Source organism: Onychomys torridus, chromosome 2, assembly GCF_903995425.1.
Source record: "Onychomys torridus chromosome 2, mOncTor1.1, whole genome shotgun sequence".
Classification (NCBI taxonomy): Eukaryota; Metazoa; Chordata; class Mammalia; order Rodentia; family Cricetidae; genus Onychomys; species Onychomys torridus.
In genome coordinates this window covers 144,229,479-144,257,262 of record NC_050444.1, presented here as the reverse complement: position 1 = coordinate 144,257,262, position 27,784 = coordinate 144,229,479, and the positions used below count along the sequence as shown (strand labels likewise).

Below are 27,784 nucleotides of genomic sequence, written 5' to 3'. Positions count from 1 at the left end.
CTGAGCTGGACTTACAAGCAGATATGAGCCTCCTCACTTAGGTGTGAAGACTAAACTCAGGTCCTCAGGAAGAGCAGTATGCACTAATTAATTGCTGACACCTCTCCAGCCCTGGTAATTCACTTTGACATTTTTATTTATGTGTTAATGTGTAGGCATGCTTGGTGTACATGTATGTTAGAGGTCAACTCACAGGAACCAGCTCTCTTCCTTCCACCATGTAGGTCCCGGGATCAAACAAAGTCACCAGGGTTGGTGGCAAGCACCTTTACCCACACTGAGCCATTTCACTGGCCCTTCTGCAACTTCTGCAACTCTAAAAGGTGGCAACTGCTAGGCCACACAGGCAATGGCAGAGCAAGAGGTCATAAACAGAGCACTGGATCCAGGGCATCAGAAGAACCAGATAAAACCCTGGCTTGGTTATCAATGCCCATGAAGCCTGAATGTCATCTCGTCTCTTCTGTACAAAGGGCTGGAACATCTAGACTCCCTTGCTCTTGGCTGTCACAGGATGAGGGGTGGACAGTCTGCCGTCCAGCCTGCTCCATCCAACAGTCCTGCAGAGGGAGGCTTTCATGCAGTAGGTCAAGTCTCCCATCAGAATGTGGAACCTCAGCTTTCGGATCTGAAATGGGCATGCTAAAACTATGCCTTGTGGTGGTGGCAGAGTTGGTATCCACTGAGATACATTGGATGGGACTTCTTTACTTAATGACAGTTTTTGTTTGCTTAAGACAGGTCCCAGGCTGGGCAGATTGCTCAGTGGATAAAGAGCTTGCCACCCAACTGTGAGGATATGAGTTCAAATCCTCAGAGCCCATGGAAAGGCAGAAATAGCAATCCTGCACACCTGCCGTGATGATAATCAGAGACACGAGAGGCTCCTGAAGCTCATGGGTCAGTAAGCATATATAGCAACAAAATAAACCTGCCTCAAACAAGGCTGTAAGGTTAAGGATGGACAAGCAAAGGCTGTCCACTGATCTGTGTCTGTGCTGTGGATCATACATTCCCTCCAAGCTTCCCCAACCATTACTGGCCTTGCGCTCACTATGTACCCAAGATGACCTTGCACTCCTGGGCCTCTTGCCTTTGCCTGCCATGTGCTGGGATTGTAAATGTGCACTGGCTCAGTTGGATTTGTTGGTTTTTTTTTTTTTTTTTAATCTCCTGTTTCTGAGACCATCTTGTTATTGTAGTTAGTCTTAAATTCGAACTCCATCCTCCTGCTTCAGCCTTAGGATGGAAATGACGAGCTGTCGAGCTCATAAAATAGTTCATGCTCTGTGCATAGCCACCAAGTGGGTGGGGGGAAGGGAAAGGAGAGCATCATCTCTGTTCACAAGCTATTAAAGCAAAGTCTCCCACTCTAAATAGGGGGGTGCAGATGTTGCCTGTGACATGGGCACTGGGCTCTATTCAGTCACATAACCTCCACCTATACAGCTGCCTTTGAACGTGCTTATCAGTCAGTATTCAGACGTTTCCCCTTTTACAGAGAATTCGGTCTCAGGGGCATGCAAGGATTAAACACTGCATTTCATCTTCTCTGAAGACTCCTCAAACACGCAAGGTTTGGGGCAAGGAGAGCCTTGAGCTGCCCTGCACCACAGGCCCCAGCAATGCCCACCTCTCTCAGGAGGGGCTCACAGACCTGGCTCTGGGAAACAACTGGGGTGTGACCTAAGCCCAGATGCCTGAGCAGAATCAAACCTCCAACTGGAAACATTCCTCCTTTTTCTGGCCTCAATTTCCAGCTGGGCTTGCTGGCCGCTACAAGCAGGAAGTGACCAGGTGAAATTTCAGAGGTGGCTAAAATTTTTGCCAAAGGTGCCTCCTGAAGAACAGCTGAGTGGAGAACCTGCACTACTTCTGTGAGCCCAAAGAGGTTTTCAATTTGAGGGTACACAGAGAAGGCTAGATGCTGGCCACAATCCAGTCTCAGAAAAGAAGCTTTTCAAGGCCAAAAATGCAGAGGATCCTGCAAGCTGGTGTCAGCAGGACAGTTAGCCACGGACACAGGCTTGCAGAAAGGGACCCAGGAGACCAATTCCAGGGGATTTCCAAGCTAGCTGGGTTCCTTCTTTCTCTCCCTCTTGGTTTTTCCAGACAGGGTTTCTCTGTGTAGCCCTGGCTGTCCTGGAACTCACTCTGCAGACCAGGCTATTCAGAGGTCTGCCTCCCTCTGCTGGGATTACAGGCACCAGGCCTGTTTGGCAGTTTCCTCTTAATTGAAATAGCCCCTCCAGGTGGGAGGGGAGGCTCATGAGCAAAAGGTTACAACCAGAGGAGACACTGAAGATTCCAGAAGGCACCTCCCCTGCTTCCTATGTGCTCTGCAGAGTTCTCCAGGGCTACACCATTTGGGGGGAGGGGTGCTTGCTTTGTGGTGATGCTGCAGTTTTTGAGTCATCCCCGCTCTGGTGAGTAACCCCTCACCTACACTCTTGTTAGTAACCAACCCCTCAATAAAAATTCACTGGTTCACCGAGTCAGATTCTGGTACAATCATTACTTTTGTCTGTCATGGATTTCCTTTCGGAGGTGACCAGGTGAACTCGCTCATGTGTGTCTCTTAACACTGGGAAGTCAGGCACAAGGCAGACTGAACTCAACCCCTCAAGTCCAGTTAGGCTCAGGAGTCATCAGCTCACTACCCCACCCCTTCACCCCCCCTCTTCCTGTCTATCCCAGGGCTTACAAAGAGGCCAGGCTGGAGCAGGGCTCACCTGAGTGGGTGTGGGAAGTGAGAGCGGTTCAAACAGCAAATTCAGATTCCAAAGTTCTGTATTTTTTCAAAATAAAGATCACACATTGTTTAGAGACAATCTACACAAGAGTTACAAAAAATAGTTGCCCAGGCATAAGCATACACAGGTTTGTTAATTATACACATATGGTTACAAGTGTGCTTGCAAAAAGTTCATTGGAAATATACACAAGGCTCTGGAAATGTACACCGTGTAGTGTTACAGTCTATATTCAAACGAGGATTGACAGTATGTTACATTCACTTACAAGTAGACAAAATGCAAAATACAGCTCATCTGTACAAAACGGAGGGCGAGTCACTTTACAAGGGGAGGGGCTGAGCAGGGGAAGGGGCAGGCGAAACTTCTGCACGTCCTTTTTGACTATCACAAAATAAGCGAAACATGACTTTTTTAGGATTAAAAAAGAACCCTAGTGTGAACTGAATCATCTGAAGTAACACTTAGAAAGGGTCTCACTACCATTTGACTAGCTGACAAAGAAACCAAGCTATCTTTTTTAAACATCAACTAGGCTGTATAAAGAACATTTATTCTTTCAAAAGAAAAAAAATTTACTTCTGGTTGAAATTACAATTTACAATATACAACACTATCTGCTACGACCAAAAAAGGTGGATATACACCGAGTGCACGGGGCTGGCTGATTCTCTTTTCTTACCAAAAAACGTGTTCATGTTGATTCAAACTTCTCCACATTTACATTACAGGTATACAAATGTACAATTGTACAATCAAAAGTATGTCCAACTACTAGGGTACATTATAGATACAGATTAGACATCAAAACAGGAAAATACTACAAATCCGTATATATGCAAAGTCTACACAAGTATACACTATGTATCTATAGAAGCAAGACCAGGAGCAGAGCTGGGTTTTCTCTCATGCTAGCTAATCAGATTCTGCTTCTCAGTGTTCACAGAAAGCAACCCCACAGGCAGCACACAGCCCTGCCCACTGGCCTTGGGCCTCTGCGGCTCCTGATCCGCCTGCATCTGTGGCCTCCACTTTCCTCAGCATGAGGTCATCTCCAAAAAAGTGTCATGAACTCCATGTCACAGGCTGATGCTTTAGCGACTCTGAAACGTTCCCATTTCATATATGTATATATGTATATATATATATATTTTATAAACAGTGTTAAATGCCAGTTTAGGGTCATTTAACTAAAATTCAAATTTCTCAGTTTTGTTTTTTAATAAAATGAGGAGGCGGGGAAGAGCTATTTGCAAAACTTGCCACAAGGCAAATGAGTTAAAAACCTTTTTTGTCTTTTTTTTTTTTTTTTAACTTTTTTTGTTAAACCAACCACCCTGAAAGTGCCCACATGTGGAATATAGATACAACATAGAACAAAACATGTGGCCTCCCATGTACACTGATTACCTATGTACAAGTTCCTATACACCAGTAAACAGCAGGGCAATTAGTCAATTAAAAAAAATAATTAGTACATGTTATATGTAATAAAATGAAATTTACAAAGGCCTTTCCACGAGTGGATCTGATTCCTTTTTGGAGGAGGGAGTAATCCCAGAGCAACCATCGCCCACTTCTGACTCTACGCTGGGCATTTCAGGTTGCTGGTTGGATCTGCCAGGGTCAGTGAGGTCAGCAGGACAGGGATGGGTGCACTGCTCAGATGATCCCATTAGGGGGGCCACAGATGGGTCCCAAGTCCACGCCATTCTTCATGTAGTACTTCTCCAGCTTGGCCAGGATGTGCTTGCCATAGGTGTACTTTCGAAGAGTCGCGATGTGTGGCCGGATCTGGAGAAGACAGTGTGTGTTACACTGGCCAGAGAGGCCTGAGACATCTATCTCTGGCACCTTCCCAGATACAGACTGTATAGTGTACATGTTTCACCCCACAGAGGTATCTCTGTCCTCTTATTGCTAGCAAGCCGCGAGATAAAGATAGGAGCTCTTACCCTGAGTACTGACACACGACAGGGAGCCCACCCAGGACAGAACAGCACATGCCAGCCAGCTGCACAGGACCTGCCCACAGGCACACAAGAAAACCAGGCTGTCCTGACAGTTAGGGTATCCTTTGGGGAACCATCCACTTGAACTCACCACCTGATCCCTGCCTCTCCAGGGCATAGGATGGCTTCCGGTTAACAAGTGACCAACTGTGCTGGCTAGTTTTTATGTCAACTTTACAAAAGTTACAGAGTCATTTTGGAAGAGGGACCCTCAACTGAGAAAATACCCCCACCTGAGTGGCCTGTGGGCAAAGCTGTGGGACATTTTCTTGTTTGATGATGATGTGGGAGGGCCTAGCTCACTGTGCACTAATGGGCCTTCGTGCTAAGCAAGTTCCTGGGAGCAAGCAAGCAAGCAGCACTCTTCCAAGGCTTCTGAATCAGCCCCACATCCAGGTTCCTGCCCTGACTTCCCTGAATGACGGACAAAATATAAGATGAAACAAATCCTTTCTCTTCATGATGCTTTGGTTATAGTGTTTTACCACAGCATTAGAAACCCTGAGTAAGACAGAAGTCGGTACCAAATCAGGGGTACTGCTGTGACATCGACATGACCATGTTTGGACAAACCAGGGTGAAGGACAGCGCAGGTACTTGCTGTGGATATCTCTCTGTATAAATAAAATGCTGTTTGGCCAGTGGCCAGGCAGGAAGTATAGGCGGGACAAGAGAGAAGAGAATTCTGGGAGGTGGAAGGCGGGGATGGAGAGAGACCGCCAGCTGCTGCCATGACAAGATGTAAGGTACTGGTAAGCCACGTGGCAAAGTATAGATTTATAGAAATGGGTTAATTTAAGATAGAAGAAGTAGATAACAAGAAGCCTGCCACAGCCATACAGTGTGTGCTTTCTTGGTTGGGTCTGAGCGACTGTGGGATTGGCGGGTAAGAGATTTGTCCTGACTGTGGGCCAGGCAGGAAAACTCTAACTACAGGTACTTAACCCAGAGATTCATTCTTCCAACTACTTGTGACACATCTCTGGCACCGGTCACCCCCCACACCCTTACTCTCCCAACCTGTTCCTGGTCACTCCTGGGAGCGCTCTCTTGTACCCTGCCCTGGACCTGTTCCTGTGCATCCAGTGAGAGGGAACCTCACTTAGAGCTCAGGCCATGCTCAACACTTAGCAGTCCTCACTTCCCTCTGCTCAGCTGTTTACCTTTCCACACAGGGAAACTCACACTGCACACAAACCTCAAGGATCCATGCCAGAGGAAGACAGGCAATAACCCAGCTTGAAGCCTACAGGGTCAGCAGTTTGTCTGCTCAAGTGTAAGCTCAGAGCAAGGAAAGGCCAAGGGCTCCAGAAACTGCCATAAACCCACACAGAACACAGGCCAGAAAACAGCACACCTCTGCCCTGGCACCTTCAGGGACAACAGTTAGTAACAAACTACATCCCTTCCCAAGCTTGTCTATCCAAAGGATCCAAGAGTGCTACACCCCCAGATGTGGTAATGACAATGTCCTCAACAAGGCTTCTCTCACTAGGCTCCCAGCTTCGAGCACTCTTGCTTTGGATAAACACACACACACACACACACACACACACACACACACACAAAAAAAAAATTTGGCTTTCCCAGGTTTTTTGGTTTTGTTTTGTTTTTCGAGGCAGGGTTTCTCTGTGTTGTTTTGGAGCCTGTCCTGGAACTCGATTTGTAGCCCAGGCTGGCCTGGAACTCACAGAGATCTGCCTGCCTCTGCCTCCTGAGTGCTGGGATTAAAGGCATACGCCGCCACCGCTCGGCGCCTGTGATCCATTTTTAACTTGGACTAGTAAGATGTGAAATGTTATTTTCTGCTCTTCTGCCACATAACCTAGCAGTGAGCAAGCAGTTCCCGGCCCTCCTTCTCTTGATTCTAGCTTCCACAGACTACTTCTCTTCAGTCTGAAAAATGCTACCAGCTATTGGCTCAGCTGTTTTCACGGCTTCCCCTGCTCCAAGTTAACAGTGGTTGCACAACAGATGAACACTTATTCACAGCACACTCCTGGGCCTGAGTGTCTGCTCCATGGGTAAATCCCTTGCCACCAAGCCTGACAATGAGTTCCATCCTTTGAACCCACATGGTAGAAGGAAAAAACTGACTCCAGCAAGCGAGCTGTCCTTTGGCCTTCACACGCCTGCTGAAGCACACACAGCGTAAAAATAAATGTGAAAATCATGCAAGAGTCTCCTTCCTCTCAGGCCCCAAGTCTTCATGACTGGCCCTCTTCCTGGAAAGCTGTACTCAAATGTCCTTCCTCCCAGGGACCCTCCTTCTACCCAGACACTCTGTAAGCAGCACTCCACCACACTCTACTCTCTGGTCCTTCCCATATCTGCTCTTCCTGGCTTTCCTGTGCCTATGTGCACACTCCCTCAGTGAGCACCAGGACAACTCTGTTCAGAGGAGCTGGCTGGAGCCACAGGCTTAGTACTCACTTAATCAATAACTGTGCTTCCAGCTCCTAACCACCAGCCCTGCCTCGTAGCACCTTCACACACAGCCAACCAGCTATGAGACTCAGCCAAGCGCCCCGAGCTCCACAGTCTTCAACTGCCACCATGTGCACCACTGGCTGATGGTGGAACAGGTTTGAATCAGAGCTGGTGGGATTGTGCCTGGCTCAGAACGAGTCCATAACAAAGATTCTCATTATCGAACTTTGTCCTCAGTGAGGGCAAGTGGGTCATCACTGCCAGACAACAGCAACCCCTCCACTGACAAGGCTGAGGGAGCTCAGAGCACAAAGGCTGAGGGGTGCGGGCCAGAGGCCTTGGCACCAACAGCTGTGGTGTGCCTTCCCTACCTGTGGGCCTCTTGGGTGGCTCTCCTATCAACCCTCACTCACAGTAGCTAGCTCTTCGGGCCCCTGTTCCCTTTCTCCTGTCTCACCTTCTCTAGGCCCGATTCTGCATGGGTGGAAGGAAGGCCTCCTCCACGGGCAGCACTGTTTCCACTGCTCCTGTCTGACACACCGTGGGCCAGCGGCAGGGACCAGGCCTTTGCAGGAAAGTATGGTGGAATCAGTGAACAAGAGGAACAAGAAAAGGAGACACAAGGAAGCAGGCTTCCCTGGACTGATGAGCTGATCTTAGAGACCAGCGAGGGAATTACCTCACAAAAATATGTTCTCACACACAGCCAAGTATGGGAGCATGTGCCTGCTATTCCTGCACTTAGGAGGCTAAGGCAGGAGGGCCATGGTTTTAAGGCCAGCTTGGGCTACACAATGAAGCCCTGTCAACAAACCACCCCCAAACAAACAAACATTCAAGAGCTGGGGATGTGGCTTGGTAGCAGAATGCTAGCTTAGCATGCACCAGGCTTGGGCTCAACCCCAAAAACAATATGCAAAAACAGGAAATATGCTTCTAAGGACCAAGAGGATGGCTCGGTGGGTAAAGGGTACTTGCCATGAAAACTGACCACATCAGCATGATATAGACATGGACCATGGCACATTCATACGCTAAACAAAGTGTTAAAAAACACTGTAGGCATGTAGTGCACAAGGTTACAAAATATCCATATCCATAAAAGAAAAAAAAATGAAAATAAAAGTTTAAAACAAAAAACCAGAAACAGGACTCCCACACTTGGACCCCACAGTAAGAGAGGGGTCAAGAACAAGCCCGGTATAGCAACACCAAGAAGCCCAACGTCTGCCATCCATTTCATCTGGTCCTTCTCCCACTCTGGGCTGGCACCCAATCTGCTTACCTTGTGCATGACAATCTTCCGCTGGCCTGGCTCGGCCACATCGATCATCTTTTGGACCACATAGTTGGCGTACTGATCCTTCATCATGGTGTATAAGGCACTGTGGGGACCGTCATTCATGGTGCATACCTCATCAATGAGCACAGCACGCTCTGTACGTGAGGCATGAGTGACACACTTCTCCACAACATTGCTGTCATGAGAAAAATTAGGAAGAACAATCAGAAAAGGTTAGACTGTGCATGTCAGGAGAGGAAAGGAGAGTTGAGATGGTATATATGGGGGAACTCATTTGCCTAGGGGCTGGCTCTGTAACATTCTTGTTTTGGTCTTAAACACTGGGTGTCCAACAGTGACTCATCCGAGCCCCAGTGTTACAGGAGTGGGGCCCTGACCTGCTGACAGATGATGGTAATGAGCTCAAGAACTGAACAGATGGACACACAAGGTTCACAGCAGAGTTTTCTAATAGCTCAGCCAGCTTACAATCACTATTCCAACCCTTATCAAGACTCAGGATGCTGTCCTTGCACCTGTAAACTCAGACTCGACAGCAGACTCTTTGTTATAGTGACCGTGACACAGGCGGGGTGGCGGCAGCAGTTCTGGGCTCAGTGAAGGAACTTCAAGCTGGACCAGCACAGAGAAGGCCCTGCCTTCTTTCTGTGAGCACTTGTGAACACTTCAAACACCTCTTCTTGGAGAGGAGTAAAAGGCCTAGTTTTCTAACATTAAATGCCTTGCTGCCAGATTGAAGGCTAGTCAACACATACAGGGATTCCTCACACTATCTGCCTTTATTAGATGACACGTATCCTCACCTCAGTTCCCTGGGCCCAAAACTGTCAAAGTCAACAACAGAGTGTGCTAGCTGGGCAGGAGTGGCGCACAACTTTAATGACAGCACTCAGGAGGCAGAGGCAAGTGGATCTCTTGTGAGTTCTAAGACAGCCAAGGCTACACAAAGAAACCCCATTCCGAAAACAAAAACAAGAATGTTTTGCATGCACTGCTGGCACACAACAGCCCAAGACTCAGCAGCAGCCAGTACACAGGAGTTGATGAAAGCTGAGGTGATGAATGATATATTGTGTTCTGACAATTAAAGCGTGCCACCAGGGCAGAGCTAGCCACTAGTTATAGAGGCCAGGCAGTGGTGGCACACATTTTTGATCTCAGCACTTGGGAAGATCATGCCTTTTGATTCCAGCACATGTGTTGTAGATTATTTTAAGGTGTGTTCCTTTTGTTTATGTTGCATTTGTTTAACTCTGTGAAGCTGTGTTACTGTGCCTGTCTAAAACACCTGATGGTCTAATAAAGAGCTGAATGGCCAACAGTGAGGCAGAAGAGAGAAATAGGCAGGGCTGGTAGGCAGAGAGGATAAATAGAAGGAGAAGCAAGAGAAGAGGAGGATGCTAAGGGCCAGCCAGCCACAGCCATCTTGAGTAAAAGCAAGATTACTGGAGTAAGAAAAGGAAAAAGCCCAGAGGCAAAAGGCAGGCAGGTGGGTAATTAAAGTTAAGAAAAGCTGGCAAGAAACAAGCCATGATAAGACTGGACATTTATAATTAAGAAAAGCCTCCGTGTGTGATTTATTTGGGACTTAGGTGGTGAGCACCCCCAAAATAATAAAGAGCAAAAACAACCAATAACACACACAGGACACTCGTGCCTTTAATGCCAGCACTAGGGAGGTGGAGACAAGATCTCGGCCCCATTCAGTCTGAGATTCATAAAGACAGGATTCCCCTGCAACCCCTGTTTGGTCTGAGATTTCCTGGAGGTAAAAACTCTCCAGTGGCTGGTTACTCTGCTTCTCTGATCTTTCAGCTTTCACCCTAATATCTGACTCTAGGCTTTTATTGCTAAGACTAATTAGGATCGCACTTCAGTGAGGCTTTGCCAATGGCTCAGAGAACAGTTCTATGTCCCAAACCCTCAAGGAGAAAAGGCTAAAAAGAGGCCACACTTACTTAAAGCAGACTGTACTCAATAAGCACAACACCAAAGGTGACCCTCATGCAGGCACATTGCCTAAGTTACACATGCGTGTTCTGATTTTAGGCTGCAGTACTGGCAGAGCTCATGAATTAATGGACCAGCTAGATGGCATGGTGGCTAAAGGTGCTTGCTGGATGACCTGATCTGGAACTCACAGTATAGGAAAGAATCTAATCTACTCTACCAAGTTGTCATCCAAGCTCCACATGAGCACCAGGAATGTACATGCTCAAGCACACACATACATACAGAATTCTAAAAAATAAAAATGTAAAAAAAGATTTCATTAATTAAAGTGAGTATTAATAAACATCAGGGCTGGAGAGATGGCTCAGTGGTTAAGAGCACTGACTGCTCTTCCAGAGGTCCTGAGTTCAATTCCCAACAACCACATGGTGGCTCACAACCACTTGTAATGAGATCTGGTGCCCTCTTCTGGCCTGCAGAGACACATGCAAGCAGAACACTGTATACATAAGAAGTAAAAAAAAAAAAAAAAAAATCTTAAAAAAAAAAAAGTTTCTCTTTAGGGGTTGGGGATTTAGCTCAGTGGTAGAGCACTTGCCTAGGAAGCACAAGGCCCTGGGTTCGATCCTCAGCTCTGGCAAAAAACAACAACAACAACAACAACAACAACAAAATCAATGTAAACACTGACAAACATGAGTCATGCTATCTGTCCAGCAAATCACACAAAAAACACCAGGGAAGAAAATCCTGAGCTAGGCAGTGATGGCGCACGCCTTTAATCCCAGCACTTGGTAGACAGAGCCAGGCGGATCTCTGTGAGTTCAAGGCCAGCCTGGGCTACCAACTGAGTTCCAGGAAAGGCACAAAGCTACACAGAAGAAACCCTGTCTCGAAAAACAAAAACAAACAAAAAGACCATAGATTAACAGAAATGGGTTAATTTAAGTTATAAGAGCTAGTAAGAAACAAGCCTAAGCTATCAGCCAAGCTTTCATAATTAATAACGTCTCTGTGTTATGATTTGGAGCTGGCTGGGGACAGAGAAAGGTCTGACAAGAAAAAAGATTCTTCAAGCTGAAGTACAACCCAATCCTTGCTTCCCAGAGCACACACCTTGCAAATTTGTGCTGACTCAATACAAGTACATTGCCTCGGATCTCTGCTACAATTTTACTTTTATCCTCAGGACGACCATGCTCCAGTACATGTTGGATCACATAATTTCCATACTGATCCTATTTGAGAAGCAACAAAACAAAGAAAATACACATAAAAAACAGTTCTGTGGGTACTAAGTCCATATAATTAATATCTATCACTCTTGTAGCACCATGATGGCTTATCTAAATGTGAAGAAACATGCAATAATTTTTAAATGGACAGGTAGTAACAATTTTTCCTTCTCATTACAAAACAAGAACACACTGTTACTAGACTACAGACTATTTTATATATCTATATTTATACACCTACATAAGTTCTTTACAGATTACTAACTACAAAAAAGGCCTATAATTATTTCAGAATGAGAGAAGGGAGTGTTTGGAAAATGTTTTCTATTAGCTTCTACTGCAAAAGGTCTGTTTGCATCTTTCTGTAGATTTGTATCTAACAAAATAGTCAGGGTTCATTATTTTATCAGCAGTAAAAGCAAATCACAACAGAAGAATCAACCAGTACACTTGGTTTATGTGCCAACAGAGAAGAGACCCAGAGAAGCAGTGAATACAAACACAACTCACAGGGCAGGGCTTCAAATCATTGTCTATATTCATGAAACACAAACTAGGCTGTGTTGAACACAAGCTCCAAGATCTGAAGGACACTGATGAGACGTTAATATTTTCTACTAGTAAATGCACACTCTAGGCCTATAGGAACCCACGGGGTCTGCAGCTCCTTTTCTGGCACCCACAGTACCTGCACAAGCTGCTCCGTGTGCTGGTGAAGCTCCTCGAGGATGGGGAGAGTCTGGTCAGGGAGACAGTGCTCTAGGATTCTCTGAATCACCCTGCAGCCGTAAGGGTGAGTAGACAAAGCGAATACCTGGAGCAGAAAGATCAAGACGGTCACTTCACTATTGTCACTTCATTACCGCACCCCTCTGCCTCACAAGTAAGTTTAACCCACACTAGGTGTTAATAAACCATTTCCTGGGTTGTTTTAGGAATTCATACATGTGTATAAATTAGCTGAAACAAACTTTTCCAAGAAACCTAAGAGAGTCAAGGTACTAAAAATCCACTTAGTCAAGAATCAAGAGTGTCACCAGGCAGTGGTGGCATACACCGTTAATCCCAGCACTCAGGAGGCAGTTTCTCTTTCTCCTGTTTTTCATCCGATGTTTTGGAAAGGGAATTGGTTGATACTCTTGATCCTTTAAAGGCCAGTACCTTTAATCTCAGCACTCTAGAGGTAGAGACAGGGATCTGCTTCAGGGTTGCCAGAGGTACACAGTTAGACTCTGCTTCAAAACAAATGGCAAGGCCAGGTGGTGGTGGCTTACACCTTTAATCCCAGCACTTGGGAGGCAGAGGCAGGCAGATCTCTGTGAATTCGAGGCCAGCCTGGTCTACAGAGAGAGATCCAGGAAAGGCGCAAAGCTACACAGAGAAACCCTGTCTCGGAAAAAAAAAAAAAAAAAGAAAGAAAAAGGTAAAACAAAAAGAAGGCTACAGATGGAGCTCACTGGTAAAATGCTCACCTGAACCTTAAGGACAAAGGCTGAAAACATCCAGCACAGGGAGGCAGAACACAGAGAAACTCGTAACACAAAGAGTAGAGAATAAATCTGAATGCTTTCATATAAACACATACCTACACACAGGCTGGCTGGGGCAATGGTAGGTTTAGAGCAATAAAAAAGTGCATGGGCAGCCGGGTGGTAATGGATAAACACCTTTAATCCCAGCACTTGGGAGGTAGAGGCAGGTGGATCTCTGTGAGTTCGAGGCCAGCCTGGTCTATAAAGTGAGTTCCAGGACAGCCAGAGCTGTAACATAGAGAAAACCCAGAAGTGGGTGGGGGTGGGTGCGCCTTATTTGTCCTTTTTTGAATTTTGTGGTATGGGAATTGAACCAGGGATCTTTCCAATGCTAGGTAATTATCACACCACTGAGTTGCAGCCTCAGCCCACACACCCAATCTTGATTCTGGCCTTTCCTAGCTGTAAGGAAGTACTTCAGATCTCCAGTCAAAACACTATTGTGGAGAGGATGTAGTGAATGCCTTTAACACACAGAAGAGAAAAAGGCAGGAGGATCACAAGGTTCAGGGCCAGCCTGGTCTACATAGTGAGAGCCTGCCTCAAAACACCAAGAGAAAAGAAATGAGAGCAGTAACGCATCTCACGTGTGGTGAGTGCTTGCATACCTCACGTGTCAATTAGTGGACCAAGGGCTTGCCCTCTCATTTGCTGCATGGCCCCATGGTTGCACCTGCTACCTGAGGTCAGCTTTGCAAACACATTGTCTACTCATGGTCTAAAGCAACTTATTTCATTGTACCTTGTTTCCAAAACCACTTCTAAGCGTTCACAATTGGTCTGGAATGTCTACCCAGCATGCTGCTGGCAAAGCATGACACTTTTAAACCTAGACTTTGGTCCACGAACATCTGCACTGCTTGTTTGCTTAATTATTTTTTAATTTTATGTGCATTGGTGTTTTGCCTGTGTATATCTGTGAGGGTGTTGGATTTCCGATGGGGAAAATCCTCTTGTACATTGTGAAGATTTGTCCCTGTGACTGGTTTAATAAACAAGCTGACTGGCCAATAGCTGAACAGGATAAAGTTAGGTGGGAGAGCCAAACTGAGAATGCTGGGATGAAGACAGACAGTCAGGAGTTGTCAGCCGGATAGAGATTGAGTCAGACATACATAATGGGATAGAAGTAAAGACTACACATGAGCCTCAGGGCAATGCATGGATTAATTAATAGAAGGGGTTTAAGTTGTAAGAGCTAGTTAGTAATAAGCCCGAGGTACTGGCCAAGCATTTATACTTAGTATAAGTCTCTGAGTGATTATTTGAGAGTGGCTGTGGGACAAGAAAACTCCACCTACAGATTTCCTGGAGTTACAGAGAGTTGTGAGCTGCTGCTATGTGGGTGATGGGAATTGAACCTGGGTCTTCTGGAAGAACAGTGCTCTTAATGCTGAGCCATCTTTCCAGCCTTTTTAAAATATTTTTATTTTTAAGTTTTTACTTCAGTGTGGATGTTGCTGTTTAAAACCTGCTAAGTAGGTCTTTTACCAGATATAGTTGTTAGCCCCAAGTACTGGATCAAAGAAAAACAATTCTGAAATCTAAGACGACACTGATTAATTTCCAAAGTGGCTGATCCACATTCCTGAAGCACACTGTAGTACATGGTGGGAACTGTCTGTTTCTGAGCCTCATTTTATACTTTCTTCCTAACTAATCGAACAGGCTCTCCCCACCCCCCAATATCAACTGGTAATCTGTGCTTCTATAACTGTTAATTCACCTTTGGCTCATTTTCCCCCATCACATATTGTTTCTTTTGATTGTAGGAGTTCTTTATCTAATCTAGCTGCCAATCAGTGCCTTGACAGTTTGAATAGAATAGCATCCAATCCCTGGACTAGAGACAGAGCTCAACAGTAGAGAGCTTGGCTAGCAGCTGCAACCCATGGGTTCCCCATGACTCCCTCAAAAAGAGCAGGACAATCATTTTCCCTTTTGTTTTAATTTTGTTGTATATTTTGACTAACTTAATGTCTTTTTAAAGATTTTTGTGTGTGTGCCCACTAAAGCCAGAAAGAGGAGTTTGATCACCTGGAACTAGTAGTGAGTGGTAATGTGGGTGCTGAGAATTGAATCCAGGTCCCCTGCAAAAGCAACAAGCACTCTTAACCACTGGGTCACCTCTGTGGCTCCAGTAATGTAACACCTCAGCGAATGAATAACCTCCGCTCTGAGTCTTCTTAACCATGTGGGAAGTGAACAAATCCCCATCCTGGAAAAAAAAAACTCTAAACCATGCTTCCATTTAAGCTTAACAGCATTTTTTTTTTTTTTTTTTTTTTTTGAGAAATACCGCCTCCCTTAAAAAGAGACCAGATTCATATGCTCAAAAAGGAGTTTTGTTTTACCACTCTGTCCCACTAACTTCTGCAAGGTGGGAAGGTATTATTTTTGGCAAAGAAACTAAGAATTATTGCCAATTTACAGGCACTAAGAAAAGTGATGCCATAAGAAAGTGGCAACTTGCCAGGTCTTGATGACGCACACCTTTAATCCCCAGCACTCGGGAGGCAAAGGTGGGCAGATCTCTACGAGTTCTAGGGCAGCCTGTTCTACAGAGCTAGTTTCAGGACAACCAGGGATACACAGAGGAACCCTGTCAGGAGGGTAGGTATGAGTCATGTGTGATAGACAGATGACAGAGATAGATAGATGGATGGAATGATGGATATAAATAAATAATAACTAGCCATGAAAAATAATCCTCCAAATATTAAATTCATCTAAGCAGGCCTGCTGCCAGGTACACATTCCCACGACAGACTCCCAGAGAGTGAAAGGAAGAGACCTGGTAACATGCCAGGTTAACACCATGGAAAACAACTACTGTAACTGCAGTCTGAGATGCTTGCTGATGCCATCAACCCAAGTCACTTACCTGCCCTTTGAATGCATCAATGATAAACTGCAAAGACTGGGGCTGTACACATTCAATGCACTTCTGAACCACATGGTTGCCATTCTGGTCTTTCACACACTTCAGGACATGGCCATCTAGCTCCCGCACCATCTCGTTCTATTGGAGACAAAGGAAAAGGGCAACACCAGAATCAAAGCTAGCTAACACCCAGACAGTTCCCACTCCCTACCAAACAGCAAAGCTCTGCACAGATCCTAGACAGTCAAAGAAAAATAGTCAATTACAGCCAAGCATCAACACAGCACGCAAGTGAAAGCAGGTGGGACCTAAAACTTGGCAAAGACTTGTTGAGGCTCTAAAAACAGTGACACCAGTCAGATGTAATGGAACACACCTGTAAGTCCAGGTCTCAGGGCAGGGAGGCAGGATTAGAGTTGCCACACAGCAACGTCTAGGTCAGCCTACATACACTACCTACTGAGAACTATTTTTAAAACATGACAGGGTTTAGTAGTATACCCTATAATCCAAGCACTAGGGAGAGGGAAGCAGGAGGATCAAGAGTTCAAGGCCAATCTACAGAATAATGTCAAGGCTGACCTGAGAATAAAAAACTATCATAGTTATCTTCCAATAGAAGAAAAAAGCCTATATGAAGTGCACAGGATCAAAATCTCATACAATTCATCACACCAGTATTCTGATAACCATGTAAGCTTCTAATATATATATATATAACAGGTTGTTCTAGAATTTACCCAGGTGAGAAAGAGCTCCATGAGGCAGCAATGGAGCAGACAAATTTCAAAGCTTGTTCAAAAACACCTGGCTGGGCAGACATCTGCTCCCCATTTTTCCTACTGATTCATCTGGGCTTTAACTTCTCTGTGCTCCTCAATATTTCTGCTAGAATGCTACAGCCACTTGAACTAGGTACCACTTGTGAACAGTCTGTGGATCTCTGTGGTACTGACTCCAGAGAAACTAAAATATCACCCAACAGAAGACATTCATGATCTCAAAAGAACATTTACTAACCAGAAGAGCCATTTACCTGGGAGACATACTCATAAAAATGATAAAACTCATCTAAAATAATAAATATGATTTTAAAACGAAGTATATAGTCCACAGCAGAAGACTAGTCCAAACTCAGAGCAAGGTACCACAGAGACACTGGGCCAGAGAAAGGACAAATACAAGAGCTCTCTGCCTGGTGGCACAAGCCCATGACTCCAGCTGCTCAGGAGGCCGGCCACCTTAGGCAGGAGACCTGTGAAAAGTCCCAGTTCCAACCCCTAGTATTGCCACAAAAGTGGAAAAGGAAGAGTTGGGATAAGGACGGAGAGGGAAAGAAGAGCGACAGCTCCTGGAGAAAGGTAAAAAGCTGGCAGGACAAGGTGCCAGTGAGGTGGGGATAGGAGAGGAAAGGATGAAGGGTCAGAAGGGCTGCTTTCCCTTAGTAAAGGGCCATCATTACCGAAGAAAAACTCCAGGGTCATTAAAATTCCTAACACCTCAGTGAATGGCAGAGGACAACAGAACAAGCCTCAGGTCTGCAAGTAATTACAAAGAGCGCCTTTCTTGAAGGGTGGGGACAGGGTCTTGTTATCTAGCCTTCTATGACTGGCTTCAAACTTGGAATAATCCTCCAGCATCTGTCTCCCAAAGTGTTGGGAGTCTACCATGTACCTTCACACTCAGCTAGTCAGTGCATAGCTGGCCCAGATCTGTCTCCAACCTCACCCACCTTCACAGCTTCTTCAAGTGCCTAGATATGAGACTCAGCCAAATGCCCCGAGCTCCACAGTCTTCAACTGCCACCATGTGCACCACTGGCTGATGGTGGAACAGGTTTGAATCAGAGCTGGTGGGATTGTGCCTGGCTCAGAACGAGTCCATAACAAAGATTCTCATTATCGAACTTTGTCCTCAGTGAGGGCAAGTGGGTCATCACTGCCAGACAACAGCAACCCCTCCACTGACAAGGCTGAGGGAGCTCAGAGCACAAAGGCTGAGGGGTGCGGGCCAGAGGCCTTGGCACCAACAGCTGTGGTGTGCCTTCCCTACCTGTGGGCCTCTTGGGTGGCTCTCCTATCAACCCTCACTCACAGTAGCTAGCTCTTCGGGCCCCTGTTCCCTTTCTCCTGTCTCACCCTCTCTAGGCCCGATTCTGCATGGGTGGAAGGAAGGCCTCCTCCACGGGCAGCACTGTTTCCACTGCTCCTGTCTGACACACCGTGGGCCAGCGGCAGGGACCAGGCCTTAGTCATCTCCATGCTGCCCAACACTGATACACAGCAGGCCTGAATATGTGATCAATAAACAAGAGAGAGAATGAAAGAGAGGGTAAATGGGCTGAATCAAAACTCAGGTTTGTTGGAATATTTGGTGCCATCTGAAGAGAATGCTAAGCAGCACTTTACATGTTACAACCTGTCTGTAAAACTGCAGCTACTTAGGCTACTCACTGCTCAAAAAGGTAAGGCTAGAAATGGTTTCACACAAAATACCTGATCCACTAGAAACATACTTCCTGCTTGCTCTGCAGATGGGAAGCCATAAGCACCCCTATAAACTAGCAATGAGCCTCCATACCGACATTCTTCACAGCTCACTGCACACACCACAGAGAAACACCAAGAGAAAAGCGAAAGGGAAACTTACAATTACCTGCTGGTCTGAGGGAATAAATTCCAAAGCTTTCTGGATTACTCGGCAGCCATACATCTGCAGTGCCAATGACAGGACGTGCCCTCGAATCCGTTCAGCCAAAGCCAGCTTCTGTTCATGGCTGCCAAACTAGACATAATGTGTGAGACACCATTACTTAAATAAAGGAGAAAGCCCAGAGAAAACAAAAGTCTCCTTTAACCTGTGTTGTGACTTCTTGCTGCCTTATTGTCTAGGGCCAACCACACCTGTTAAGGAGCCACTGTTCCCCAAAGCCAGCAGTTCCCAGCTTCTGACCTGAAAAACTTTCTTCTTAATGCTCAGCAATGTCTTGGCCACCTTATAAAAAATATTTATTTTTTATTTAATGCCCTAAGGAATTAAGGTATTAACATTAATTTCTAAATGTTATTCCATACAGTCTTCAAAAAGCTTGACATGCCTAGGAGCGATGTGATGACCCATGCTGTATAGGGCAGCCCATGTATATAGGCAAGGTCATGGTTGGCAAGCCCTGTCATCCAAGTGACTCTGCCAAGTGCGAGCTAAATGCACACAACATTCCTGTGAATAAGTGTCTTTTAAGGACACTATTAACTTGAAGGCTATTAACATGAAGCCTTTGAAAGGAGAAGCTAAGAAACCCAAGAGATTACACTATACACTGTTTTCCAGAGAGCCGTTTTCCATCCTTGGCTTTTTGTTCTCATCTGAATAGAATCATCATGGGAATGTCCACATCTACATGTTCCACCCACGGGCCAAGGGAGGTTCTTTGACTTGCACAGGGCTACACTTCACATTTGCTCTGACATCTCAAGCTGCATATGCTATAGCACTTTTACTATCAGTGACAAAACGGCAGTACAGACAGACAGTCCAGAGTCAGAGGCACAAGCTATTAGTTTCTTAGTGCAGCTGGATAACTGAGCAACTAAGAGTTCATGAGGAAAGTGGGCAGGTAAAGTCTGAGAAAGCCACTCTTAAACCTTCACACAAATAAGAAATGTGTAGATTTGTTTGTAGGCAGATATGCTCAGAGTTCCACTGTCCCCACACCTGATCCTTTCTCTCATGGTATTGTGTCATCCAACAGCTTGAAGCTGGTGACAATGGCAAGCAATAACAATATTGTAATTATTAACATAAAAATAAAATGTAAAAATAAACCCAAGTCTTTGAGATTTTAACTTATCAAAGGGAGTTGACACTATTCATCACTAATATACTTCCAAAGAGACTTGAGCCCATGACTCAAGTTAACAGGCAAACAAAGGAGCCAAGGCCAGAGGAAGCCCCCATGCACGCAACTCCAGGCCACAGTGAAAACACTGAGGCTGGTGCACAGAGCCAAGCCCTTCTGTATTTTTCACTGTTTTTCACTCCCACAATGTCTTATTGTAATTCTGCTAAAATTCCCCACTGTGAGCATCTGAGCCATTGTGCTGGAGGCTGTAGAACAAGTTATCCCTCTTCCAGAGGACCTGAGTTTGATTCCCAGCACCCATCAGGCAGTTCACAACTGCCTGACTCCAGTTTCAGGGGATCCGATGTCTCAGGCCTCTTCAGACACCCTCCTTCCATGTATATAAACATGATTTTTAAAAACAATCTTTTTTTAAAGGCCAAGTATGGTGGTGCGTGCCTTTAAGCCCAGCACTTGGAAGACAGACACACAGGCAGGTGGATCTCTATGAGTTCAAGCTCAGTCTGGTCTACATACTGTGCTGGGTCTCACATGGAGACAGTTGTTAAACCTCACTTCCAGAGCACATCTGTGTGGGCATTTAACACTGATAAAGAACTATAGAAACACTGACCCTATAACTTCATTTTAAAGGCTGAAATGAGCAGCTGTGCATCAAAAAGCCAACAAAAATCAAATAAATGCTCTGGAGATTCTCAAAGTCAAAGAGCAGAAAGAACAAAGACATACTTCAAAGAACTTCTGAATGACGTAATTTCCAAACACATCCACCATAAGTTGGTATGCAGCCTGGAGGATTTCATTGAAGACAAGCTGGCGCTCAGCTGCTGTGGCACGCTCTAGTTTCAGCTGAATGAATCTGAAGAACAGAGTGAAGGGGCAATCAAACCACACACAGAGATGATTTGCAAAGGTGTGCGTCACTTGATAGATCAGTTCTACAACATGTGGCCCATGTGCCCAATAAATTCAGTGGGTATTATCTGTTTGTTTATTTAGATAGGGTCTCACTGTGTAGCCTTGGCTGGTCTAGAACTTACTATGTAGACCAGGCTGACCTTAAAAAAAAAAAAACAAAACAGAGAAATCCTCCTGCCTCCGCCTACCGAATGCTAGGATGAAAGAGGTGCATCATCATGCTGGGCTGCTGGGCTGTTTAAATCAATCTCAAGCTCTCCAAGGGAAGATTTCTGAAAGGGGGAATTCCTCTAACACAATCCAACTTTCAAAAGTATATTTCTGTTCTAGTGTGCTGCGCTACTGGATGGCATATGTACAAAAGCACCAGCTCTGCTTGATTTTGATCTTTAGAAATCAGTCCCTCACTGGAAACATAAGGCTCATGGTCCTTACTCTATTCTATGACCGACATCTATAAAGAGAGGCATTCTTTAGCATCTGAAATAGTGCTATGCTACTTGTCAGACTCATTCAAGTGACTACGTAAGAAAACCTTGCTGTCTCTGCACCTGGCCTCCACTCCTCAGGGGAGGTGGCTGGCAGAAGCTACAGAGCAGGGAGACCATTAGGAGTTTCCCTAAACATGGAAAGGAAGAAAACCATAACACATATGGAAAGGATGATGAGTGATATCCTCTCAGCTTAAGGCAGCATCCCTAAGCCCAGTGTATCCCTCTAGGAAGCTCCTAGAGCTCTCCATCAGGCCTGTCCTGCTCCAAAGAACTGGGATCCACACTGTCATGTGACAGTGTCTACTCCAGAACAGATCTTAAACAGTGCTGACCATTGCAGGGCCTACACAGGGCTTCCTGGGAAGACTGTTTCTTCAAGTAGAGATGGGTGCAACTTTAGGTGGTGGTGTATATAAAACAAGATCTTAGTGTAGAACAAGATAGCCTGAACTTGTAGAAATCCTCCTACCTTTGCCTCTTGGGTACTGGAATTACAGGTATGTACCACCATGCCCAGTGGCAAACAACAATATTTTAAGAGGTTTTTGTGAACGAGAAACACAGGCTACTTGCTCAATAAATGTAAAAAGTTTGCTTAAAGTCCACATAGGCCAGACCACTAAATGCTCTTTTCAAATATTTGATCATCTGGTGACCCCATGCCCATATCCCTCTGAAATAAAACACTAGGAGGCACAGCAGAGGCATACTGTGAATCACAAAAGGTATTATGCTTTTATGATGTGGCATGTACCTATCTAAGGCATGGAATTTACAGAACAGATTGCAGTTATACTGGGGCCAAAGCCAGGTCCTTACCTAGACCCATGCTGGTCTTGGGAAAATTCCATTATATGCCCAGCAATCTCCCGTAGTTGTAAATTAGGATATCGGTTATTTCGAAAATCTTCCAAAAGTCTGCTCCTGCCAGAGGGCATAACATCAGACATTCCGTATCGCAAACGAGAGGAAGAAAACAGGGTGCTGCTGGGGCTGAAGAGGCTGGAGGCACTGCTTGCACTGCGGTACTTGGCTTCGGCACCAGGAGCGGCAGAGATATATCTTCCACTGCCATTTGTGAGTCCCCCTGTTGGTTACACAACAGAAAACCCTCAGTCCAAGCTTAGGGGAACCTCATTAAAAAGGAAAAAGCACCCCCTCCCGCCCCCCTTCCACAAGCCTGCATCACCTCACTTCTTCCATGCCACTGTGTTACAATCAGACAATTCTACTACTACTGTGACTTTCTTAAGGCCCACTCATCAATCTGGAAGGAAACATTTGCACAAAGATTGAGAAAGAAATATTTATTTGGGGTTTTTGTTTGTCTGGTGGTTGTTTTGTTTTAACCACTGATAGCAGACTGATAGCAAAAGTGGTGCTACAGTGTTGGAGATGCAACTCAAAGATGAGCACTTGCTAGCATGCTTGAGGCTCTGGGGTCAATCCCCAGAACTACCTAAAAAGGAGAAAATGAAACTGAGTAAAAAGAATGGAGCAATACATTGTATGTCCTTAATAAATAAAATAGGGCACAGCATCTGCAATAAGGACTCAGAAAATTCAAAGCACACTGAGGCTTCTGAGCTTGTCCACTCAGAGCACTACAGAGACTCACTCCACTTCTAACTAACCTTCACTCCCAGCTAAAGCCCATCCGCTAAGAACAGCATAAATGGGTGGGAATATAGCTCAGTGGTAGAGCACTTGCTTTACAGTAGTATAAGGAGAGGGAAATTTATATACCAGAAACTCCTGGAAAGCTTTCTTTGAAGGAATTATTTGGAAATCTCCCATTTAAAGCAGATGGCTGGTTTTCAAATTCCTCATCAACAGACAGCTGTTAACAACTTCCATGGGACCAAGTCTATACGGTGAAGCAATAAACACCTTTCATGCCACATAATACTGCCCTGATTGGTGAACAGGGTATAAATTGAGTCCCTAACAGGTAAGACAGAGCTATGACCAAAATGCCTAACAAAAGTAAAGCACTGCTGGAATGTGGGTCAGTGGTGGAGTCTACGCAAGCATGGGCCTAGCACTAGGCTCCACTTGACAACACATATGCACACAACAAAGTAGCATAGTAAGTTAACAGGGATCCTTGTTTTTCAATCATTCTTAAGGTTCACATGGTTTGTGTTGTGGTTTTTTTGAAGACAGCGTTTCTCTGTGTAACCCCAGCTGTCATCCGTTTCAGGGAACCGCCTGCCTCTGCCTCCCAAGTGCTAGGATTAAAGGTGTGTGCCACTGAACCCAGCTTGGTTCATATGTTTTAACTTGTATTGCATGACAAAGAATATTTTTTTTCCTGGCATTGTGAAGGCTGCCATTAGGTCTTCTGCATGTCAGTCAAAAGCTCTGCCACTGAGGTGTATCCTAGCACCAGGCTGTTTTCCTCCAATCATTAGAAACAAACCAACCCAAAACAGCTAGGTATTGAGAAACACCACCTCAAGCACAAAGACATGATGAACAGCAATTCCAAACCCATGAGCAATGCCACCGGCTAGAACTGCTTCCTTCCATCTCCGTACGCTCTGAACGGTACTTGCTAAGGCATTTAATGGCAGCTAGAGAAAGAGACCTAACTTGGATGTCTCCACAAATTCCAGGACCCAGCTTCCAAAGTCTAGCTCTCAATCAAAGCAATAAAGCTAAAACAATACTACTACTACTACTACTACTACTACTACTAATAATAATAATAATAATAATAATAATTACTAAAGTTATACTGTGGAAAACAGTTCCTGAGTGTCTGTCTATACTTAGTTCTTCCATAGATGCTTCCCATGGTTCTCAATGAGACACTTACCTAATAGAAAACTAGAGCCTGAGAGAAAACACTGTCATCCAAAAATGTAATACACAGAAGTTCTAATAGCCAGAATGGAAAACAAGGCCTTAGCCCTAAGGTCACAGCTCTTACAGCTTGTATGTGGCTTGTTTTCAGGCTCAGTTACATCAACTTTCCTCATTCTTCGAGAAGCTGCTGTTCTCATCACATCCCACAGTACTTCTAAACACAAATGGATTTATGGGGGGCTGGGGGGTGGGAGCCTAATGATTGCTCTCCATTCTAGTCAGAAATGGTCACAAGGTGGTTGGGGCAGCAGGTACTGCAGACGTGGTGGTCACACTAAGCATGTTACCTAAGAAGGAACAGTACAAACACATACAACACTCACAGTAACATCAGGTATTGTATCAGGAGGTCACTGACAAAGCAGAAGATATGCTGAAAGGAAGCCAGGTCCTTAGCACCAAGGTGAATAATTCCACAAATAATCCCCCACACTGCCCTCCCTCTCAGTTTCCAGTTATACACACTGATAAATGCAGTATTGTTGAAGTGAACATTGGCTAGACTTTGTTACTGTGGACAAAATATACTAATACATAATTTAAAAAGCTAGAGGGAATGATAGCTAATATGCCTCTGTTCAAATTTTGACACACTGGTTCTTTTAATAATGAGAAAAGAAGTATATACAAATCTCTGAAAGAGAAAAACTTTCTCAGGTAAGTAATCTGGCAATTTATAGATATATTCTGCACGGGCCAAGTAGTATTTCTCCATACATTAAAGCACTATCTCAATTGTTCTTAAAACTGAAGATTGAAAACAAAACAAAACAAAACAAAACAAACAAATAAACAACACCTGAGGTCCTCTGGTCCTTTTCTGAAACACATCTAGCAAAAAACAGATTTTTGCCGGGCGGTGATGGCACACAGCTGTAATCCCAGCACTCGGGAGGCAGAGGCAGGTGGCTCTCTGTGAGTTCAAGGCCAGCCAGGCCTACACAGCTAGTCCAGGACAGGCTCCAAAGCTAGAGAAACCCTGTCTCAGAAAACCAAAAATAAATAAATAAATAAACAACAACGAAAATAAGCAAACAAACAGATTTTCAGTATTTATTAGCCAAATTGCTCTTGGATTAGGAATGTCAAAAACAAAACAAAACAAACCCACACCTGTCCAGGTCCTAGCAGTTACTCCACCTGCAGGAATCTGTGTGCACAAATCACTCTAAGTGGTGCTTGTGTGTGAAAGTCATTTATAAAAGGAACAATTAACACAGGGCTCTTCAAAGCTGGCTCAACTTTCCCATTTTCTATATACTTTGACAGTGTCTTGAACCAACATTCCATAGCAATTGAGGGCTTAGATGCCCTACTTAAAGCGTGCTCTAGCTGTTTAGAGGTTTTATGGTCTGTCATCATGGGCTCAGACCACCACTACCCAGTGACACACCCACACCATACATCCCCTCTGTGGTGAGGACTGAAGATGAGCACTCATGCTAGGCAAAAACTCAACCACTGGGCTATATCCTCACCTCCAATACATAAAAAAGGCAGCTATGTTCACTTAAATATTTTAAAAACAAAAGACTCTCAATCAGGCAGTGGTGGTGCATACTCAACCACTGGGCTATATCCTCACCTCCAATACATAAAAAAGGCAGCTATGTTCACTTAAATATTTTAAAAACAAAAGACTCTCAATCAGGCAGCGGTGGTGCATGCCTTTAATCCCAGCTCTCAGGAGGCAGAGCCAAACAGATCCCCGTGAGTTCGAGGCCAGCCTGGGCCTAAATTTAAAAAGAAGAAAAGAAAACTGCATTAAACCATGTCCAGGGGCTGGAGAGGTGACTCAGAGATTAGTTAAGAGCACTGACTGCTCTTCCAGAGGTCTTAAGTTCAATTCCCAGCACCCACATGGTGGCTCACACCATCTGTAATGGGATCTGGCTCCCTCTTTCATATATACACAATCAATCAATCAATCAATCAATCAATATTTATTTATTTTTTTTAAAAAAAAGCATGTCCAGTCAGTGAGCCTCACAGATGACAAGGGCCCAAGGAGAGGTTCCTGTTTCTAGTTTAATCTAAGTTAGGCAAAGGTTAGGCAGAAAAGACTTCTATGTGCTAACAAAATTATATGGTGGTTCCAAGTGTGGTCCCCACCATAATCCCTGGAGCATTAGGAAGGCTCAGGCAGAGGCCAGCCTGGTCTACATAGAGAGACCCTGTCTCGACAACAAAACCAAACCCCTAGAAATCTCCTCCCCAACCCAGAGCGTAGCAGGACTGCACGCTGCTTCCACTGTGGAGGTGGGAACCATCACAGCTCTCCGGAGTCCAAAATGCCGGAGGACTGCAGGTCACACAAGACTAGAACTTCTCTCAGCTACCTCTGATTCTCAAGAGCTTTAGAAGGCACAATTGGGGTCTGTAGAAAACAGTAAGCATGGAGAAAGACACCAGGGAAATAGGGGCATGATGGGTACAACACAGATACATGGGTAAGCGGAGCAGAAAGTAAGAACATCAGACTTCTGAAAGAGCCTAACAGAACACCAACCCCAACACTTGTACTGAATGAAAGAGACACTTTAAGCAAAAGTGTGGGTGCATGGGCGTCATCTAATTCACATGTAAATTGCAAATGAGCTACATGACCACAGCTCAAATGAGTTCTTGTTTATATCATCAGCCTTGCTTAGAGTCATATTTCATATGCTTTTGCAAACATGTGTGTATGTTTACACACTATGAATGTATGTATGTGTGCACCCATTTACGAATGAATGAATGATGTGAGGGAGAGAATGAAGAAACTTTCTTTAAAAAAAAAAAAAAATCAAGGGCTGGAGAGATGCCTCAGAGGTTAAGAGCACTGACTGTTCTTCCAGAGGTCCTGAGTTCAATTCCCAGCACCCACATGGTGGCTCACAACCATTTGTAATGAGACCTGGTGCCCTCTTCTGCTGGGCAGGGATACATGCAGACAGAACATTGTATACATAATACATAAATAAATCTTTTTTTAAAATGCATATATTTTTAATTGGAGGAAGGGTGATGTCAGTGGAGGTCAAAAGACAACTTTGTGGAGTTATCTATTTTCACGTTTATGTGGGTCCAAGGAATCCAACCAACATGAGTTGTCAAGGCTTGCACGGCTAGAGTTATACCAGCTGAACTATCAGACTAGCCCTAATTACAATTTATGACAACTGAGAATGTACATGAAATGGATACATCTCCTACAAAGCTCAATTACCATTACCAAACCTGATTTTAGAAACATGAAACCTGCTAAGCGGTGGTAGCACACACCTCTAATCCCAGGACTCAGGAGGCAGAGCCAGGAGGAATCTCTGGAGGCCAGCATGGTCTACCCTGAGTTCCAAGAGAGGCAGAGATACACAGAGAAACCCTGTCTCAAAAGAAACACAAAACATAAAGCCATACATAAGAGTTCAGACATAAAGAAAGTAAATTAGTAACTAAAAATCTTATTATAAATAAGCTAAGATGGCTTTACTGGTGAATTTTATAAACAATTAGAGAAATAATGCCCAGAAACTATAGGAGAGTGGGATACTT

The 27,784-nt window shown here is 44.8% G+C and overlaps 1 protein-coding gene and 3 non-coding genes across 20 annotated transcripts in view; 1 reads left to right on the top strand and 3 right to left on the bottom strand.

Moving 5' to 3' along the window:
* Positions 1 to 2,772: 2,772 nt before the first annotated feature.
* Pum1 (pumilio RNA binding family member 1) overlaps positions 2,773 to 27,784 on the bottom strand; it is a 125,702-nt gene continuing 100,690 nt past the window's right edge. For 12 of the 17 annotated variants that reach the window (XM_036177838.1, XM_036177841.1, XM_036177843.1 and 9 more), the window contains 8 exons: positions 22,196 to 22,463; positions 20,694 to 20,823; positions 18,752 to 18,886; positions 16,103 to 16,240; positions 12,375 to 12,500; positions 11,568 to 11,689; positions 8,481 to 8,673; positions 2,773 to 4,547 (listed from right to left, as the gene is read on the bottom strand). In XM_036177838.1, coding sequence (XP_036033731.1) covers positions 4,416 to 4,547; positions 8,481 to 8,673; positions 11,568 to 11,689; positions 12,375 to 12,500; positions 16,103 to 16,240; positions 18,752 to 18,886; positions 20,694 to 20,823; positions 22,196 to 22,463 — 1,244 coding nt within the window. In that variant the 3' untranslated portion in view covers positions 2,773 to 4,415. The remainder of the gene's footprint in view (positions 4,548 to 8,480; positions 8,674 to 11,567; positions 11,690 to 12,374; positions 12,501 to 16,102; positions 16,241 to 18,751; positions 18,887 to 20,693; positions 20,824 to 22,195; positions 22,464 to 27,784) is intronic. The other 5 variants (XM_036177842.1, XM_036177855.1, XM_036177845.1 and 2 more) reach the window with 1 other exon arrangement.
* Positions 7,378 to 7,460, bottom strand: LOC118579000. The gene has a single exon (XR_004944373.1). It is a non-coding gene; the product is annotated as a small nucleolar RNA SNORD103/SNORD85 (small nucleolar RNA).
* Trnap-agg lies at positions 11,017 to 11,091 on the top strand. The gene has a single exon. It is a non-coding gene; the product is annotated as a tRNA-Pro (tRNA).
* Positions 17,966 to 18,048, bottom strand: LOC118578999. Its single transcript, XR_004944372.1, has one exon. It is a non-coding gene; the product is annotated as a small nucleolar RNA SNORD103/SNORD85 (small nucleolar RNA).